This window comes from Zeus faber, assembly GCF_960531495.2.
Source record: "Zeus faber genome assembly, chromosome: 3".
NCBI classification, from domain to species: Eukaryota; Metazoa; Chordata; class Actinopteri; order Zeiformes; family Zeidae; genus Zeus; species Zeus faber.
In genome coordinates, this window is record NC_137190.1 from 17,117,281 (window position 1) to 17,138,165 (window position 20,885).

At 45.4% G+C, this 20,885-nt stretch overlaps 1 protein-coding gene across 1 annotated transcript in view; it reads left to right on the forward strand.

Moving 5' to 3' along the window:
* Positions 1-1,493: 1,493 nt before the first annotated feature.
* The window catches only part of spon1a (spondin 1a), a gene marked incomplete at both ends in the record, with an annotated part of 79,610 nt that continues 60,218 nt past the window's right edge, over positions 1,494-20,885 (forward strand). The window contains 5 exons of the mRNA XM_079997836.1: positions 1,494-1,725; positions 2,431-2,537; positions 10,309-10,442; positions 18,462-18,535; positions 19,049-19,171. Coding sequence (XP_079853962.1) covers positions 1,494-1,725; positions 2,431-2,537; positions 10,309-10,442; positions 18,462-18,535; positions 19,049-19,171 — 670 coding nt within the window. The remainder of the gene's footprint in view (positions 1,726-2,430; positions 2,538-10,308; positions 10,443-18,461; positions 18,536-19,048; positions 19,172-20,885) is intronic.

Below are 20,885 nucleotides of genomic sequence, written 5' to 3' on the forward strand. Positions count from 1 at the left end.
GAATAAGAGGAATAAAATATAACTGCATATATCAACAATATCAAATATATCTACAATAACAGTCCAACTTCAAAAGCTTAAATCTGCTCACTTTTCCGTTAGTCCTTCAAAAATATTCTGTATGCATTCTATTACAGGGATTCTGATACTTACAGGATATAATTCCAAGAAATTCTATGTAAGGCATCTCATGGGTTCACTAAAATATCTGCTGTAGCATGTAGATGAGATGATAAGACTGGAGATGATGGTGATATGGGTCATAGGAGTAAACTAAATATTATACAATAGGTTCTTTACCTGGAGCTGCTTTTAGGTGCTGAACTGTTAACCCGAGAGATAATCCAGTTACATAAACCTGTCCTAGTAGATTAGTTACCTATTTATTAAAATATCTATTGTGAACCGACAGACATGTCAAACTCATTTTAGGTTACCACCGGCCCGCTTAGGTGTTCTTTCGAGCTTATAAAGTTGGAATCAAGCATATTAACCCCGCTCCCCCAAGCAGCTCTGCTATAACTACGAAGTGTTTCATTCTAGGAACAAGATTGACTCTAATATCTTAGGGACCTCAACAAAATTGCAATTGATTTAGCAGTATCAATGCTAATAGTGCACACGTAGAAAACCTAATGTGAATATTTCAATTGAAAAAAAAAAACATAAATAAATTATCGTGGAAAAAAAAAATGTTTTTTTTTTTTTTTTTTTTTTTACTTTTTCCCCTCAAATGAGAGAGGGGGGGGGGGAGCGAGAGAGAGAGAGAGAGAGACAGAGAGAGAGAGAGAGAGAGAGAGAGGGAGAGGGAGACAGAGAGAGAGAGAGAGAGAGAGAGAGACAGAGAGAGACAGAGAGAGAGAGAGAGAGAGGGAGAGAGAGAGGGAGAGGGAGAGAGAGAGAGAGAGAGAGAGAGAGAGAGAGAGAGAGAGAGGGAGAGGGAGAGACACTTCAGAGTTTCCAGCCCTCCGTCACGCATTATTAATGACTTTTTATTCTTCTTCCGAGGGGCCACCAGACGGCTCCTAAAGTCCACACGAGGAGGGAGGATCCCGGCGGGAGGGGCGCGCACATCGCGGGGATCTGTTTGTTTTCGTCCTCGGCGTGTTGGCTCAGGGGATCCAGCGCCGGGTTGTCACCTTGGAGACAGCCGAGCGACGCGCGCCGCTCCCCGGACCCCCGGTTCGCACCAGACCAGGCGGAGCGCGGGCGCAGAAGGGAGCGCAGCGGAGCGGAGCGCGCAGCACAGTGCACTGTCCAGCCGCTTCCGACCGGGATGGATCCGTCGTCGTAAGCTCGAGCAGCACAACTTGACAACTTTGCGTCACCTGCGGAGTTTGGAGGGGAGGGGGGGGGTGGGGGTGGGGGGGGGGTGAAGACCACTTTTAATTCTATTTCCCCTCAACTTGTTCGTTTTTGATCCTCCTCCTCTTACTCCTCCTCCTCCTCCTCCTCCTCCTCCTCCTCCTCCTCCTCTTCCTCCGCCGTGCACCATGCGGGGCGCCGGGCTCTGTCTGCGCATCTTGCTGCCGCTCTGCTTCGTCTCCACCGCGACGTGCAACTCGTTCGCCTTCACCGAGGAGCCGTCGGACCGAGCGGGCAGGGGGGACGGACACTGCAGCCGCATCCTGCGGGCGCAGGGCGCCCGCAAGGAGGGATACAACGAGTTTCGGCTCCGGGTGGAAGGGGACCCGGAGAGCTACCGCCCGGGAAGCACCTACAGAGGTGGGTGACGCGGGGCGCTCAGGTTGTGTGGAGGCTGTGGGGTAAGGGTGGCATTCGATCACCTTAAAACTTGTAGGAAGTTTCAAGAAAGTGTGCACACGCACCTTGGTTTTTATTGTAGTGCGCTATTAACGCCTGAAGGTGACCCATTAAGGATATACGGTGATCTAAGTAAAAAGCCATTACAGCTGTTAACTATCCAAATAATCAGATGGCCTCAGATCCAATAATCAATATTCTCTCAGTGCATTGTGATTGTTCATTATCATGCCCACTGGCATGGATGTCAGGTTAACGAACACAACAGTGATATTTTCCATCCCAATTTAAGATGATAAGTCAGACAATAATAACTTCACAGTCTTCTGAACATTGAATCCCTCATCATTACCACAAAGCAAACCACTGTCTTAGTGGTCAAATTGTATCTTGGCACAATTCTGCACGTTTAATTTCTTTGCACTAATTTGCGATTATGCAATAAAAGTGTCAATTTATCGGAGCTACAAACGACATACAACTACATACACTTTTTAATTGAAACCAAATTAGAAGCAGCGCTATTTGTATATATATTTTATTCTCTTAAATACAAAGTCTCCACGGTTCCTTTGTCTTTGTCCTCTAGGTTTTGTTCTTCTGTGTTTTTTTTCTTGCCATCCATTTTCCTCTAGTCAGCTCTGACCCTTGTTTGCTTGTCTTCAGTCATGCTGATTGCATCCAGTCCGGCCTATTTCCGTGGCTTCACCCTCATCGCCCTGAAGCAGGGCCTGGAAGGGGACAGGGATGAGGACTACGCTGGGAAGTTTCAGGTCAGCTCCCAAAAGCGGAGATGAATTGTGTCATCGCTTTCAATGCATGGGTTTTAAATGAACAAGCTGAACCGTCACTTTGGTCAGAATGTTTTTTGTGGTAAATTAAATTAAGTTCTTAATCCATCCGACGTTAATGAATTTCAATTTGAGGAGAAAAACCTTGTGTTGGACTACAGCCGTCGTTTGTAGGGCGTAGTTTGCCAAATACTCTTGTTTTGGCCAGGTGTGCTGAAATCCTCTTTCTATCAGTGTGTCAGACCGAGCCAACTCAGTAAACTGCACCTGCACAACACTCATATTAACAGCATAAGCTGTTTATAGACACACACACACACACACACACACACACACACACACACACACACACACACACACACACACACTAGCCTAATTTATTATGTGTGTAAGTCTGTGTTTCTTTGGGTTTGTGTGTGATTGTGCAGGTGTGTATGGATTCTGTGTGAGTAAAGAAGCACAACAAAATTAGACAGAGACAACACACACAGATGGAAATTAGTCTAAAAAGAGAGGGATAAGCACAGATACACACACACACACACACACACACACACGCACACACACACACACACACACACACACACACACACAGATACGATAGAAAGACCTTGTGACAGACTTCCTTTCACACCACACGCTCTTGTTCGTCATTTTGTTGTTGTTTCAGCCCAGTCCAAAAAAAGTGCCATAATTCTCACCTCACCTCCGCTAATAGCCATCTTTAGGAGACCCAAGTGCAGCGGTTATATGTTGTCTTGCATTTATGAGAGGAATTAGATATGAAATGGGCTCTGGAGGTCCATGCAGCCGTGCCGCGCGTGCCAGGTCGTGAAAGTACAGGTGTGTAAAATTAAGGGAAGTAGTTTTGCAGAAAGCACATGGTTGGCATGGCAGCCGGGCTGTTTTTAATGTCTGGATTCCTGCCGAAATGGGGAGGATAAAGGGAAACCGGGGAACGGGGTAAGGAACCAGAAAGAAAGAGTGAACGAAAGAGTGAAATGGTGGAAAATGAAGGTGCAATTCATACACATTTTTATGACTGTATAATTTATGTGAGGCAATTTCATTGTTTCTGGAAGGATATTTTGAGATTCAAAACATCAGGGCTGTTGTGTATTTTGTATGTCATCCTAGTCAGTGGAGAGTAGTTTTGGTTTTGTGTTTGGCAGACATATACAGGGATAGAGTGACAGAAATAGTGATAAATAGATTCTCCTTTAAATTTAGGGAATACATAGTATCCCCATAGACACATGAATTTGACAAATCTCTTGCGATACAGAGTTGCTGAACCTATTAAAATTGGTTAATTTAGCAAAACCTTGTTAAATAGAAGTGTGTGTGTGTTTGTGTGTGTGTGTGTGTGTGTGTGTGTGTGTGTGTGTGTGTGTGTTTGTGTGCGTATGTGTGTGTGAGTGTGTGTGTGTGTGTGTGTGTGTGTGTGTGTGTGTGTTTAAAGAGGGTACTTTAATGTCGAGTGAACTGTAGTTTTTCTGATCCAACTCTATCTTAATTGTTGTTCACATAACAATTTCACATAAAAACCTTCATTTTAAAGCATGTTGGGTTATACACAGCAGTGTTATAGACATCTTGGGTTATAAGAATTTTGGGTTGTAAGAATCTTGGGTTAAAAGCATCTTGGGTTATAAGAATCTTGGGTTATAAACATCTTGGGTTATAAGCATTTTGGGTTATAAGAATCTTGGGTTATAATCATCTTGGGTTATAAGAATCTTGGGTTATAAGCATCTTGGGTTATAAGCATTTTGGGTTGTAAGAATCTTGGGTTATAAGCATCTTGGGTTATAAGAATCTTGGGTTATAAGCATCTTGGGTTATAAGCATTTTGGGTTATAAGAATCTTGGGTTATAATCATCTTGGGTTATAAGAATCTTGGGTTATAAGCATCTTGGGTTATAAGCATTTTGGGTTATAAGAATCTTGGGTTATAAGCATCTTGGGTTATAAGCATTTTGGGTTATAAGCATCTTGGGTTATAAACATCTTAGCATCTTGGGTTATAAGCATCTTGGGTAATAAGCATCTTTGGTTTTAAACATCTTGGGTCAGAGGCATCTTAGCATCTTGGGTTATAAGCATCTTGGGTAATAAGCATCTTTGGTTTTAAACATCTTGGGTTATAGGCATCTTAGCATCATGGGTTATTAGCATCTTGGGTGATACAAATCTTTGATTATAAGCATCTCAGGTTATAAGCATCTTGAGTTATAAGCATCTTAGCATCTAAGGTTATATGCACCTTGGGTAGTCAGCATCTTTGGTTATAAGCATCTTGAGTTCTAAGCATCCTTTATCAGAATCATGGGTTGTATACAGCAGGGTTATAAGCATCCTGGGTTATTCACAGCAGGGTTATAAGCATCCTGGGTTATTCACAGCAGGGTTATAAGCATCCTGGGTTATTCACAGCAGGGTTATAAGCATCTTGGGTTATGAGAGCAACTCACTAACCTCACATTAGTCACATACAATATTTCCTACACGTGTGTTTTTTTCTTGCTTTTGTCCAATATAATTCGCCCTTGCGACTGATTTCATGCAGTTATTTCTTCCTCAATATGGGGGATATAGAGGTATGGATATTACATCGTGGCGTCAGAGTGGGGGACACCATAATCGCAATCGTATTCAATCTCACTGGTCCGCACACTGAGGTAGAATCAAGGGCTCTGCTTGTGTCTCACCCTGTGAGTGATGCACTGTACCTCGATGTTCCTGCGACAAGGATACAGGATACACTCGTTTGAGCGTTTTCTCGACTAAGTACAAGGAAGCCTCTGTAGTCTTTAATTTTAAAATGTGAGTTACAGTACCTTAATGGGTTTGGGCTTGTGCAGCTGCTGCAGGATGGCTCGTCTCGTCACAGAGAGCTTCAGCCAAGCAGGTATAAATAAACCTCATTGTCCAAAGAAATGTCCTCACTTTCACCTGCACGCACGCTCACTTTGTACCTTTTCTGTAAAAAAAAACAGGTATCCAAAATGTATCTTCCTCTGTTTATTCAAGCAATCCTCTATCTCTATCAATTATGCTTCTTTTTCATGTGCACACGCACGCACGTACGCACGCACGTACGCACGTACGCACGCACGTACGCACGTACGTACGCACGCACACACACACACACACACACACACACACACACACACACGCACAGAGTGGGGGGATCACAGCTCAGATCACTCAGATCTGAGCTGTGGTTCATGCCCTCCGCTGTGGAGCTGCTCCCGCTGGAGGTGCTCCAGCTTGCCTTGGTCCACCGCTGAGCACGGTGCTCAGCGTCTTGGTACGGTCCACTTGAGAGGTGTCTGAAATCGTATAACAAGATTCTTCCAGGCATGAATATGGGAAAAATATTGCATTGTTTACAAGAACAGGTAAGAAGGATAAAGAAATGTTTGACCCCCTGACCTGTTGTTTTTACCTCTTTTTGGGGGGGGGGGGTTCAATACTTAATTAGGGGGTCAGACTTCCCCCCGTAATTCGAAAAATGTGCACTCATATGTATATATAGAGTATACCGTATAATCACAATCTCAAAAACACGTATGTTCACATGCTCTCTCTCTCTCTCTCTCTCTCTCTCTCTCTCTCTCTCTCTCTCTCTTTCTTTCTCCTCTCTCTCTTGCTCTCTCTCACACACACACACACACACACACACACACACACACACACACACACACACACACGCACAAATCCCTTCGTCCTATCTGAAAGAGCTCTGGGTGGGCTGTCCTCCAGACACTGAGAGGAAAAGAAAAAAGAGAAAAGAAGTAGCAACTCAACGGTCAGGCTGTATTTAACATGCAGCTCATTTGAAATCTGCTGGTGTGCCCCATCTCAGCGCTCTCTGGACAGCCCTTCTATTAAGCTCTCTGGGGAGGTCAGTTGCCTCTGTGCGTGTGCGTGTGTGAGTGCGTGTGCTTGTGTGTGTGTGTGTGTGTGTGTGTGTGTGTGTGTGTGTGTGTGTGCGTGCTTGCGTGCGTGCGTGTGTGTGTGCGCCCGCGCTCGGCGCTGTTTGACCGGCCGTCACCTCTCGCTGGGGCGGGACGGCAGGACAGAATGCGTCTGAGTGTATCGGCGTGCTCTGCGTGTAATCGGCGCAGCGTTCAGCGAGCCCGTCCCAGCCCATAGCGACACAATACCAACCGAATACGACGCCCCGCCCCCCCACCCCCACCCACCCCCACCCCGAGAAGCGGGACGCGCGTTTTGTGGCGAAAAAACAGGCTCGAGGGCTGGAATCATCCGTGAGATCACGCCTGCCAAGGGAATGATCGCAGTGCAGGACCTGCTTCCGAGTCCAAAATAGGATATTGTGAAGAAGTTGTTTCAGTCCCTCACATCACATACCTTCCATTCTATTCAATCTTTAATGGAAGAAGTGCTGAATGCACATTGACATTTCTACCTCAAGGAAAGTAGACAAGTACTTTCTCTTAAATGTACTTTAAGTATTAAATGTAAAAGTACTTGTCCTATCCAAATCCCAGGTGTACTGTAACAGAGGCGGATTGGTGCCGGTCAACGTGTCCTGGGCGATTTCAACTCCCCGGATTCCGGTCAAATATTATCTGTGTTTATTGAGCTTAAAAACAAATGCTTAGTAGGCTCTATAGAGAATGAAATCATCAAGACATGTATACGTATAGTCGTTTTTTATTGAATATTAAAAATAAAATAATTCCCGTCAGTTAATAGTATTTAAAAAATAAAAATGATGAATGTTACTCCTGGAAATCGAATCATTTCCGTTCGTGAACAATTAGTAACAAGTGCAGATACTTTAATTATCATTTCACTTAAATACAATTTTGATCAAATCAAAAAGAAAATAAATGTGGCAACTAGGTTCTAAATAAATAATAATGTTTGTGGATTTGTGCGTCTTTGTCGGGATGTGCATCGACATATTTTACTCAATCAATATTTACCGTCTGCTTTGAGTCGGAACTTAAATATCTCAAAACGACGCCAAACCAGAAGTGGCTGGAAGAGCCTTTTCCTCTTTTTATTTTTCCCTGATACCCGGATATGAAATTGAGAATTGTGAGTTGTGGAATTTCACTGGCCTGGGTATATGTTACCACATTTCTCTTATCGTGACATCCCAAATGTCAACCAGGATCAATAACAAAACATTTTGGACGATAAGATAAACCAAACTTTGCTCCCTTCCACTGACGGCGTTCAGCTCCTTCCCATGGAGCGTTGTTGTCTTAAGACGTGTCGCAGGCCGAACGGGCCGGTCCAGGGATGCCTGTAAGAAACCATGGGAACCCCGGAGGGTGGAGGGTCGAGGGGTGGTGGTGGGGGGGTTATAATCTCTCAGGCTGCGATCAGCAACACCACACGGTCAAAAATTTAGGAAAAGACCTAATTGCGTTTTTTCCCTCTATCTCGCTCTCCTTCCCTCTCTCTTTACTTCCGCTCAAAATCTCTCCTCTTTCGCTTTCTCCCTGCATCTTTTTGGTTACACTTTCTTACACTTGTGCTCTTTCTCTCTCTCTCTCTCTCTCTCTCTCTCTCTCTCTCTCCCTCTTTCTGCCTGCCCTCCACCTCCACCCCCCCCTCTCTCACACAAATTCTTCCTCCATCCATCTCTTCCTCTGTGTACGTCAACAAGCCCCAATCCCTCATTCTCCTTGGGTCCCGGCTTGACGCACACACACACACACACACACGCACACGCGCGCACACACACACACACGCACGCGCGCGCACGCACACACGCACACACGTCCACCACCGACTTCAGCCATTCATAACACGGCATGACAAAGGGAAAATCTCCGTTGACATCTTTATGGAGTGAGAACGTTCCTTGGGGTTTTATTGCCCTGATGTGACTTCCTGTCATACACAACGGATCCTCGGTGTCTGGACAGAGTGTGAATGCTGGACCCCACCACGTGGGAACTCAAGGCTCTTCTACTCTATGCTTTTCTAGTGCGGCCCCCTTTGTTGCAGCTCAGGGGTGGTCCCAATACCACCAGAGGAAGATGGCTGACTTCTAGGTGCCTTGATTTTGGTTGTCAGCCAACGGTATTTCTCCCAAAACTATACAGTGCTGTGACTACAGTAACTAGTAACTACAGTATGAATTGGATGCTTGGTGCTCGGTTTGAAGGTGGTAACAGCAGGAAACATGCAGTTTAGGACTCAGTCGAAACGAGCCGTGCACAGGCACAACGCTGTGCCACCCATTCACTCCACTGGATTGATCACTTGGTTGTTTGGGGTCAAACTCCAATCTGGGTCCATTGTCCCGTCTTCCCCGGCCTGTGGCCTACGTTTCAAATACAATGGGAGTGACAGATTTTCTCTGGCAATCACAGTAGGGGGGGGTCGGGGGGTCTCAACTTGCAGCCACACACGAAAACACACACACACACACACACACACACACACACACACACACACACACACACACACACACACACACGCGCACACACACACACACGCAAGCACGCACACACACAATCTAATTTAGCCACTGTTGGCTGTAAAACGTTGTGTGCTTTTCAGATAGATGCCTGTGTGTGTATGAAATCGTTGTTGTTTCCAATAGCTTTTTTTGGCACATAAAACAGTTTTTAAACAAATCTAACAAAGTAAATGCATGACTGTAATTTCCGTTGGAGTGATAAGGCTGTTTTTACCGTTGTTAAATTGTGCATCTGCAGATAACTGCAGAAGCCAATATTCATTTTGGAGTGATTTCTGGAATATTTAATTGTTTTATTACCTAAAAATTCTTTGAGCATTTTTAATTAACACCAGTAGGAGGTAATAATAATAATGTGTGTGGGTATTTGAATAAAGGAAATTAAAACGGTATTAATCTGCTACCGATCTAATATTTAGTCAGGGAGTATCACATAAGGATGGCTTGAATTTAATGAGACAAATTCTTAAAGCCACTGGGAAAACATTTATGGCGCTTTTCCATCGCATGGAATTGGCTCGACTGGACTCTACTCGCCTTTTTGGTTCTCCATCGGGCAAAAGTTGTGGATAGGACCTGGTACCGGGTAGTTATTTTGGTACCCCCTCGCTCAAGGTTCTAAAATGTCACGTGAAAAAACTGCAGCCTACTGATTAGTCAGATAGAATGGTCACTGCGTCTGCATCATCACTGTGCGGGACGGGTGACTGAGAACAGGGCTGAGAACGTCGCCCCACACGGGGCTTTTCACCTCATTTGGAAAATAAATACAACTATGATAAAAAAAAACAACAACAAACGAAAAAAAAAACACACTGTTATGACTTTATTTTGGTTTGTTTGGAGAAATGGGCAAAGGGGATGTGCGGGATCGCTCAGAGACAGCGCTGAGCAGAGAGATCGAGAGAGGGGAGATTTTTTGGTTTTAGAAAGGTTAAAATTAAGTCCTGGGGGTGATCGTCCTCGGGGTCTTCATAAAAAAGGATGCCCAGAGAACCAAAAAAGCTTATCCAGCCAGACATTGAGATTCAAGAACACCGTCCCGTCGACAGCCTCCATTGTTCCTGTGTGGCACTGTCACGCGGCGTCGCTATGGGTACTATCTGCAGCGGAAAAAAACAAGTACCTGGTTCCACATTGAGTGGAGTCTAGTTGAGTCCGGTTGAGTTGAGCCGGTTCCATTCGGTGGAAAAGCGCCTTGAGGAAGGCATTTGAAACGTGGGTGCCTGTCGAAAAAAAGATCCCGGTTTTAACTGTGTATCTGTGTGTCTACGCAGATCATAGACGAGGACGACACGCAGTTCATGACCAACTGCCCCCCTGCCGTGACGGAAAGCACGCCCCGTCGGCGCACGAGCATCCAAGTGTTCTGGACGGCGCCCCCTAGTGGCTCCGGCTGTGTCATCCTCAAGTATGTATACAACGTTTTCTCGTACAGCAGAGCCAGTGTCTTTATGGAACTACATGTATTTGCTTGTAAAATGCTTGTAAATCGGACACCGGTTGGAAAACTGCCTTGAAGCTTTCCCATCAGGGCTTTGGTAAATGACTTCACAACTTCCAACGCAAATCTGTCCGGAAAGTTTCAAATCACAAGTAAAGTGGTGGGGTTCTGCCATTGTGTCAAAATAAACACAAGAGTAATGTTTTTAAATATAGATTTCAAGGGAACACTTCTAGGAATGTTCCGTATACAGCATGCCGTAGGAAAAGCTGAATCTGGATCAAAGCCGTCAGTTGACCAACGAAGGATGAGCTGACGGTAAAAATAAATGCACCCCTGGAGGTTTGTTTTGCAGCCTTCTGCGCCAAGTTATGCCAATATTCAACTGTGTTTTTTGTTTGGAACATATACAATCATTAGCATAGAAACACTGGAATGCCTGCGGGGAATAGTTGTTGTTTCTCTCCCTTACTTAACGTATGATAACTTGTCCGTCTCTGTGTTGCAGCATATTGAGAGTCTTTTTACGGTTCCATTAGTAGAGGGAGGCCGTGGCTCGAACAAACACAAGGAGTTTGGTTCGCGCGTTATGATTCTGCTGCACTTTTTGCCACAAGGGCCATACAAGCACAAACTACAACAAATACAGACATACATAGAGAGATAGACATAGACAGGCGGACACACAAAACGGAATGATTGACAACATCATGAGAAAATGGTATTACTACCAGGGCCATGTTTGCTTTTAATTCCATTTAATATCCTGGACGAGCACTGTCACCGTTTCGCTGACCCTAAGGGACACCATGCCCAGCGAAAAGGCCAACCACTGGTCACAAACTTCGTGAAACGGTGTGTGGGCGTGTGTGTGTTTGTGTGTGTGTGTGTGTGCGCGTGTGTGTGTTTGTGGGCGCGCATGACTCTGTGTGTGTGTGTGTGTGTGTGTGTGTGGGTGCGTGCTTGTGTGTGTGTGCGTGTGTGGGCGCGTGCGTGTGTGTGTGTGTGTGTGTCTGTGTGTGTGTGTGTGGGCGCGCGTGTGTGTGTGTGTGTGTATGTCCTCTTGTCTGCCTGTGTATATGTTTATCTGACTCACAAGTTGTCCTGGTGAGTCCGCTCCTCCCACGTGGTTTCGCAGCAGTATAATTGAGGAGCAGTCACTATCTCCTTTTGGATGGAAAGGCTGTGTTTGGTGGTTTGCTTTTGGCTAAGGTTGGCTGCTGATCATGGGGTCAGGCTAGGAAGAAAACTCTGAGGTTTGAACTCAGAGCTCTGGAGTTTGGTTGGAGGTTCTTACCATTACATCTACACAAATGAATGTTCCTTTACATCTGAGTAATGTGGCTTTTGCCCCTGTAATACTTAAAAATTGGTGGCTTATAATTTGGACTTCTACTGCAGATGAAATGATTTTGATTTAGCTAAGAACTTTCATTCGATTTCTTAAAATGTAAATATTCAACAGGAACATATAAATCTGCTCACCTCTGATGTTGATTCAATGTGCCTAAAGCACACACTGGGCTGATATAGATCATTATAGTAGGGGCAAAGTAGGGTTGGTATAAGTATTGGTATTTTATTTTTCTGCAACCTGTGCTGTAACAGTTGGCTTCTGACCAGAGCAGTTGGTGTCCATACTCGTGTGTTGTGACAACTGAAACCAGCTAGAGGGACACAACTTTACCTTAATACATCAGTTGTGGACCTATTAGCCATTCATAGGGAATTGGGAGTGATCTTGAAAACACAAAAACTTGATCTAGATTACATTCCGGCATCATCTGCTGCCCATTCACTGAATTAAAAATTAAATTCTCCCTCTTGTCTGCACTATTGGCACTGGATGCAGGATGGATCCATATATTCATGTTGGTTTGTTGAGTGTGAAGCTGCCATGTGTATGTCACAGCAGAAATGGAGATCTGTCAGAGATCCGTCAGACCAGACCATTGCTTTTTGAAATATTAAATTGTTTAGTTTTGCTGATCATGTATCCACTATAATGTCATCTTTCTGTTAGTTGGCAGAAATGGAACTGTGTGGTCTTCTACTGCTACGCCAGGCCCGCTCTGTTATGCTTTCAGAGATACCCTTCTGCACACAACTGTTGTAAACCGATGTTATTTGAGCCTTCATGGACTCTGTGTTCTTAATGCATCTGGCCATTGTCCTCTGACCTCAAGGTATTTCCCCCCACATAACTGTTGCTCACTGTTTATTACACTATTCTCTCTAAACTCTAGAAACTATAATTGGGGAAAATCCAACCCAACCAGAACCAACATGCCTGGCACCAACAATGGCATCATGGTCAAATCCACTAACATCACACCTCTTGCCAATTGTAATGTTTGGGCCAACAGCAATTACCTCTTCACCATGTCCATATGCTATAAATCTTAAATTCTAGCCATGTGATACACTTGGAGCAGCAGGGTACTTGTTCTAATGTGCCTACACTGTGCAGTATATGTCATTATACATATGAACATTATTGTGGGAGTCTCTACCCACATGTACGGGTTTTGGGAAGGAGACAGAGTCGTTCGGGCGGTGGAGCGCCGACACGGCGAGGATTTCACTCACAACAGTAACACAAATGCTTGCTGGCACAACAAGAAGCTAAACTAAAAGGGATTAACAGAGTTTGTGTCTCGTGGTTGCGCTCCGGACCGCAGGCGTTTCCACATCATGCGCTTCTCCACTGAAAGACAAAGCAACGTATATGAAAACTCTCCCAGCCAGGTCCGACCAATCAGCACTAAAGAGGCTAATTAGGCAGACCCGGTTAAGCTGGGCGCCACGGAGCCAAGCCAGCCCTGTCCCTTGCAGATGTGGCTTAACCACGCCCCCTGCTACATACTGCTACATACCCCCACCGCCCGACTTAGGCCGGGGAGCCGTCCGGCTGCCCGCACCGGTCGGTCAACGCCCCCCACCTGCGGGGACAGCCCCCAGCCCTCTGTCTTACGCGTCAGTCTACAAGCAGAAAGGGAGAGAAAAGTTAGGCATACCCAGCACGGCTTCCCACTAATTTTACCTTCTCAAACGCCTGCTGACACACCTCCATTGGCCCGATCTGGCACACCCTTTTGAGTTAAATCAGACAAAGGGCTGGTCAGTGCCGAAAAGTCAGCTACAAACCTTCTGTAGTAACCTGCCAGCTGTAAGAACCGCTTTACCTCCTTCTTGGTCTTGGGTCTCAGACTGTTCGCGACTGCCTCGGTTTTATTCATCTGGGGCCCGACCAGTCCTGCATGGTGCATGAGGGACGTGCGGAGACGCTGTCTCCTTCCACTGCCTTAGGAGGTTCAGGTGATAGATCTGCACCACGCCGCCCCCGTCTGACCGTGCAACCTTATAATCGACCTCCCCAAGCCACCTTGTGGCCACGAAGGGCCCATGCCACTTGATGAGTGAGCTGGACGTAGGGAGCAACACTAACACCTTGTCTCCCAGTGCAAATTGTCTGAGTTTGGCCTCTCTGTCATATACTGTAAGTGGCGCTGCCATTCCTGGGCCTGGAGCAAATTCTCCCGTCAATGCTGTTCCAGCGCATGTAGCTTTGCTCTCAGGTCCATAACGTACTGTATCTCGTTCTTACTGGTGCTAGGGACTGGGACACACCTCCCAGTTTTCTTTCATTAGGTATAATTTGCCCCGGCTCTCCTGCCGAAAAGCAGCCCAAAGGGAGTGCCTCAACGGTGCAGTTGGTGTAGGTGTTGGTGTCGTCCCTTTGGGGATGCACGCTGGCGAGAACACGCTGCAGCTGGCAGCGGAGGAAGTCCCACTAGTTCTCCAGGTCCGCGAGGCGTTCCTGCAGCCAGCGGATCAGCTCCTGGGCACCTTTCCTCCAGCGCTTGTAGGAGTCTCTACTGACATGTATGGGTTTAGGGAGGGCAGTGGAGCACCAACATGGCGAGGATTTTATTCATAGCGGTAATACAAAGGCCCGCTGATACAACAGGAAGATTATATAAAAGGGATTAACAGAGTTTGTTTCTCGTGGTCGAGGCTGCGGATCGCAGGCATTTCCACGTCATGCTCCTCAGCTTCCTCACTGAAAGACAGAACAACATATATTAAAACTCTCCCAGCTGGGTCCGACCAATCAGCGCTAAAGAGGCTGATTGGGCAGACCCGGTAAAGCTGCGCCGCCACGGAGCCAAGCCAGCCCTGTCCCTTGCAGACGTGGCTTAACCACGTCCTCTCGTCTGCGACAATTAGTTAAATTCTTACACTCCTACAGTGCTTAAAACACTCTGCTTGTGGCCAAATTAGCATTAGTTATAAAGACACAGCATAAGTTACAGGATGGAGCTAATGTTAAGACTCTATTGACTTAAAGGCAGAACTAATGATGATGTTGGAGCGAACCAAGCACCGGGAGCCTACCCTGATCGGCCCTAAAAAAGGAAAAGAATAGAATCTCAATTGCCCCTCTTGCCATGCCTCGAAGGCAGCAATCCTGACTATAGCCAGAGTGGAAGGAAGAAAATTAGGAAATAAGTGACTTGGCTACAATGCACCCCTCAAAGCGTCCCTGGTTTTGAATAGCAACAGACCCTCCCACAGCAAAATGCCATTGAAATGTTGCTAAAAATACAGCTTTGCCTGTTGTGCAATACATGTTTGATTTTGGTTTCCCTTTGAAAGGTGAATCCACATATTTTAGAAATATACAATATGGTTTGATTCTTTAGTTCTTTTATATAAGTATAGAATCTAATATACATTTTCATCCATTATTTGACGTGTATGTATTTTTTTATACAGTAGGTGTCAATATGTCACGTTGATTAATGAGAGTGTTGCTGCTCTGGGGCAATGTGTACTGTGTTTGATGGCCAACAAATAAATAAGGCCTCCCAGAATAGACTCCACATCTAGTGTGATATGTCTGGATGTAAGCACCATTCCCTGTTGTCAGGACCTCCCCTTGATGTGAGGAAGTGTTCACTGTACAAGACCTTCAATGACTGCAGCTTTCCAGTGAGCCCCGAACCATACCTCCTTGACTGTCCATTAATAAACCCACACTTTACATTGAGGTGAACTATCTAAGTACCAGAAGGACATATTTCCCATACATACTTCTTAGAGCTTTATATGCTGGTTCTCTGATCTCTGAATGGTAGAGCCTGTGTAGTTGCCTTTGGAAAACACTTTTATCATAAATTAACTATCACTATAAGAAATGGCAGTGATTTCTTCAGTTTAAATACACTAATGTTCTCATTTGGAGTGGCTGTCTTCATTTACACTACAACTGACAGATTAGGATTGGTGTACGAACAGTATCAATGCTCAACTGGCAGTGGTCTTTCAGATCAATCTCTAGTCGCTCGCTATGGAATGGTCAAGCCTCCTACATTGTTGCTATGAATCTGGTTTATGCAGTTGCTAAGCTGTGAGTTAGTGGTTGCGAGAGGAGCCGGGCCTGTTTGTAACCCCCAGGCAGCCAGAATAAGGCTGCAACCAAACAAAACATCATTGCCACCTTTTCCAATGGAGTTTTGTAATCGAGAGCCACAGCTGGTCAGAAAATGGCACATAATCCTGAAGGCTTACAGGACGCAGAAGGAGAATGACAGTTTACATGACTGATTCCTCCTCACAAGCACAGTCAAATCGATTCAACGAACCCTCCAGTTGCTCCCTTGAGGTTTCCTTGAAAGAGCTGTTCGGGTTTCATAGCACCCCAGAGGTTGGCAGCAAGGCAGTAAACTGTGACATTGCTGTGAATTTATCGGAGGGCCCATCCCCAGTGCTCAAGAATGGAGAGGAGTCATGCCACTGCCCTGCTTCGGTCTACCCAGAGCACCCTGCTCTCCGTAGCTTCCCTAGGGCAAAGGAAGTGCACATGGCAAGCTATGTAAAACATAATCAGCAGCATTAATACATTATCACCTTGAGGGGAGTATATTCTGCCCCAAAGCCTTTTGAAGCAGCTGTGTGGGTCTGCCATGGAGATGAATCCTGGACAACTTGAGACGTTCCGCGCATATCTCGTCAATCTTCGTCAGTCTCTGTGAGATGCCATCCTTGGTTGCAATTCTTTTCAGTGACTGGGAGCCGATCAGATGTCCCTCATCAGTGTGATAAAGAAGGTTTTACAATGTGTTTCTGATGGACGGCCTGATTGAGGCACACCCACAAGCAGCTGTCAGAATCTGTTTGTCTCCTTGAAACGCACTGATAGGTCAGCTCACACTAGGCAGGGTACGCCAGTACCAAGCAATGCTACAGAAAGGGAATGAGAAACAATTTGTACATTTGCCCTGTTTTCCCTGTAATTTATGGCTTGACTGAAGGCGCACTCCCAAATGCAAAATCCATATGTCCTCTTACAAAACCATTGACCATGCAAACGGAAACATCCAGGGAAAGATGCAAAATTTCTCTTGCTCTTTGTTCTCCCATAATGCCTCTCTCTCTCTCTCCGTCCTCTGTTTCGATGGCCCTGGAAAAAACACGCACGCCCGCACGCACGCACGCACACACACACACACACACACACACACACACATACACACACACACACACACACACACACACATACACACACGCACACACACGCTCATACAGACACAGACATACACCCACACATGCACATCAGACTGTCTTTGGCATGATTGGGATCGGTGGTGTGGAGCCAGCAAAGTGGGTTGGCCTTTAATAGCATCTCATTGATAGAATTTAAATTGGATGTTAAATAAGCATTACTCTGCCTGATTGTCTGACCAGTCCAGGAAAGTGGGAAGGCAGCGAGGCAGCTAGTGAGTGGGGGTGTTTGCAATTGAATTAAACCGCGAACAATTTGAGGTGTGCTATCTGACCTGTCCGAAAGGCCTTTTTCCTCTTTGTTATACGTCTCCATTATTTCACTCCTTCACAATGCCTAATATCACCTAGGATGGTAAACACCATAATTATTATTATTGCCTTGAATTCTTTTATCTTCAGCAAAATGCACGAATGTTTCGGTTTGTTTAGAATATTCTGCTTTTCTTGTCTAGTGGTAGTGTGCAACAGGGGGAATGCTGGTAAAAGGAGGGATGTTGCTACTCTGTAAAACTGAAAGTTCAAAGTACAACAGTACATCCCAGAATAAATAAATAAATCAGAATAAATTGTCACAAATCATCAATCTCAAGGCGAACTTGGCGGACTTCAGACCAGTGCTCTCATCAGATACCTCAGAGGTTTCTATTTAATCACCATAGGAACCTTTCTGCGCCGATGGTATCTTTGTAAAAACGTGAACAGGGAACAAGGGTGCCTGGAGTCTTGTGTTCGGAACTATTTTGGCTCGGGGGGTTTGTTAGTAGCTGATTTACATGTCAGGGACCTCTCAGACCTGTGTGGGCCACCATTCAGCAGATTGAGCCTCCGGCGTCTTAATCTAAAGCGGACTCCTGCTTGGCCTCTCATTTTGGGAATCGGTGGCTTGTCAATCAGTCTTATCTGTCACACAGTGCCCCTCACACTATGGGCTGTGCTATAAGTGCCCCGGTCTAATGGAATTACTCCCTTGGCTCGGAAACTACTTCTTGGTCAGCTCCCGACTCTCGTTGACATCATTCAAGTTCCTCTGGTATACATTATACCTAAAAATATTATAGAGCGTGCATAGGCAAATTAGTTTTTTAGCGCAGAAGTACACAAAGTAAACAATACATTTTTATTAACTGCTTTTTGGAGTGTTTTGAGGCCCAGAAAAGATGGTTATGACTAAAGTCGTGAATAGCTCCTCACCATCCACTTTCCACAGTCTGTTGAACAAATAATCCAACGCCGCTTCAGTCTCATTGTTTGCCGTTCCTTGCAATCCCACGCCTTTTGCCAGAGTTTCTCATCAAAATTCTCAATGTCCTTGCTTGATTCCCTTGCACTTTACGTTCCAACAATCATAATATCCTTCACCCGAATCGTTTGTCTTCTGCCACTTCAGTTTTTTTTTCCCCCTTATTCGCTTCGCAGGGCAAGCATCGTGCAGAAGAGAATCATCTACTTCCAGGATGAGGGCTCACTCACCAAACGCATGTGTGAGAAAGGTGGGATCAATACTATTCCTACAGCCACATTAACACACACACATTACTTCATTCTTGTCATCCGTGGTTTACTCTCAGCGTCTGTCCTTTGATTCTGATGTGGGAACATCATCTGCGGTGTTTCACTCTGTCATGTGAATGATCTTAAGTGAGTGCCCCCCCCCCCCCCCCCCCAGCAATGTGTGTGTGTGTGTGTGTGTGTGTGTGTGTGTGTGTGTGTGTGTGCGCGCGCGCTGTTGGAGACCTCGCTGAGTGACTGATCAAACAAACAGTTCTGAACATCCCGTGTGTTTCATCTCCCATCCCCTTACTCTCATATCCGGCTTCCTTTCATTTTTAACGACGCTCCTCAGCGTCACTTAGTGCGGCTTCGATACGCACTCCGGAGACTAATGACCGATTGACTCTCTTCCTCCCCTCTCTCTCTCTCTCTCTCTCTTCCTCCCCTCTCTCTCTCTCTCTCTCTCTCTCCTCTCTCTCTCTCTCTCTCATCGTATCTCTTCTTCCATACAGAGTCCCTGTACGGGGACAGCACAGATAAGCCTCTGCTCGACTGTTGCGCCTGTGGAACGGCCAAGTACAGAGTCACCTTCTTTGGAAACTGGTCGGAGAAGATTCATCCCAAAGATTACCCCCGTAAGCGAAAGCTCCCTCTTTCACCACACTGTTTAGCTGTAGCGCCCTTTCAATCTTGATTGTATTGCTCAGGCCACAAAATAAAGCATTTGGGATATGTGTTCAAACCGAGTATGGGACCTACCTGCCTGTGTGTGTGTGTGTGTATGTGTGAGTGTGTGTGTGTGTGTGTGTGTGTATGCGTGCGTGTGTGCGTGCGTGCGTGCGTGCCTGCTCGCGTGTCATTGTGAGTGTGTGTGTGTGTGTGTGTGTGTGTGTGATGTATGTACAACCTTGAGGGTTGTACCCTGGCTCCCCTCGCCCGCACTGGCAAGATCAATATACTCATTAGAGCCAAGTGAGATAACCCCACAGATTGAGAAGAGCCCTAAATTACTGGCTTATTGAAATGGAGTAGTTGGTATGTGTCTCACTTACAATCACATTCACGTACACACACACACACACACACACACACACACACACACACACACACACACACACACACACACACACACACACACACACACACACACACACACACACACACACACACACACACACACACACACACAGGTTTAATAGGCTATAGGGATAGGGATTCTCCTCGTGTACAATATTTCCAGTCAGTAATTTAACCAATTCTAGTTGTTTTGCTTAAAAAAAAAAAATCATATTTAGTCATATTTTTATTATTATCATCATTTTTATCATTTTTTTCATATTTTTAGTTGCCACTTTCTAAGGAACAGCCATTCAATGTATTTGCATTCTGCATGTGCTCCTCTATATGCTGTTTCCATTGTTGGTGGCGGGGTCAGAAGAAAGTGAAAGGCAGCCTTTTTAGCTTTTCCTTAACAAACCAGCATCGAGAGTTGTGGTCAGTAAACTGGCCATATGGATGAATACCCCGCCACCCCAAAAAAAGAACAAAAAAGCAGCCTCGGATGAAAAAAAAAAAAAATCCCACCGCCTCAATGGACCCAGAAAGACTAAACAAATCAATTAATCAGAAGAAAGCAAACGTTGGAGGAAAGAATTTGACCATTTGAGAGCCAGGACCAGTGCAAAGAACAGAGTGCCGTTGCAGTTCCAAATTCTGTCGGGTAGCCTTGTAGGGTCGTCAAACCCAACACAGACAATCTGATGGATTCACACTTGAATAGACCGCAGTTGATGTTATTTGTATAATACCGATCAGTATACTGTATGTAGCCTTTGCTGATCTTTGGTTAGTTTTATTTCCGCAGTGATTATACCCGGACGAAAGTGTTGCTGAGGAACTTTAACATTTGGCCGTATGCACAGAATGTATAATGCTCCTGTGTAACAACTGAAAGTTTTCAGTTCTTAGTGGCTGGAAATATCCCAGAGTCACGTGCCACACCTTCTATTTTTACAGCATGTCCTTCCAGCCCAGGGACAGAACATGCAGGCTGTTGTGGCACACATTCATTGACCAGGGGTTCATGATAAAAACAGACGTGGTTTTACTCATGACACGAAGACCTTGACCGTTTTTATTTTCTTCCCTAATCCCTTATTTTCCACATTATAAGTCTGTCATCAGAGGATAGATCTTCAGTCTTCCCATTTCCTGGTAAAAAGGCAGAAAAAAATAGAGGTAGAGATTGGTGTACTTTGCAACACTATCTAGTCATGAATACAGATTGAGCGAGAGAGACAAAGGGGAGGAGAGGAAAACAACAGAGTAAAAGAGAGAGAGAGAGGGACA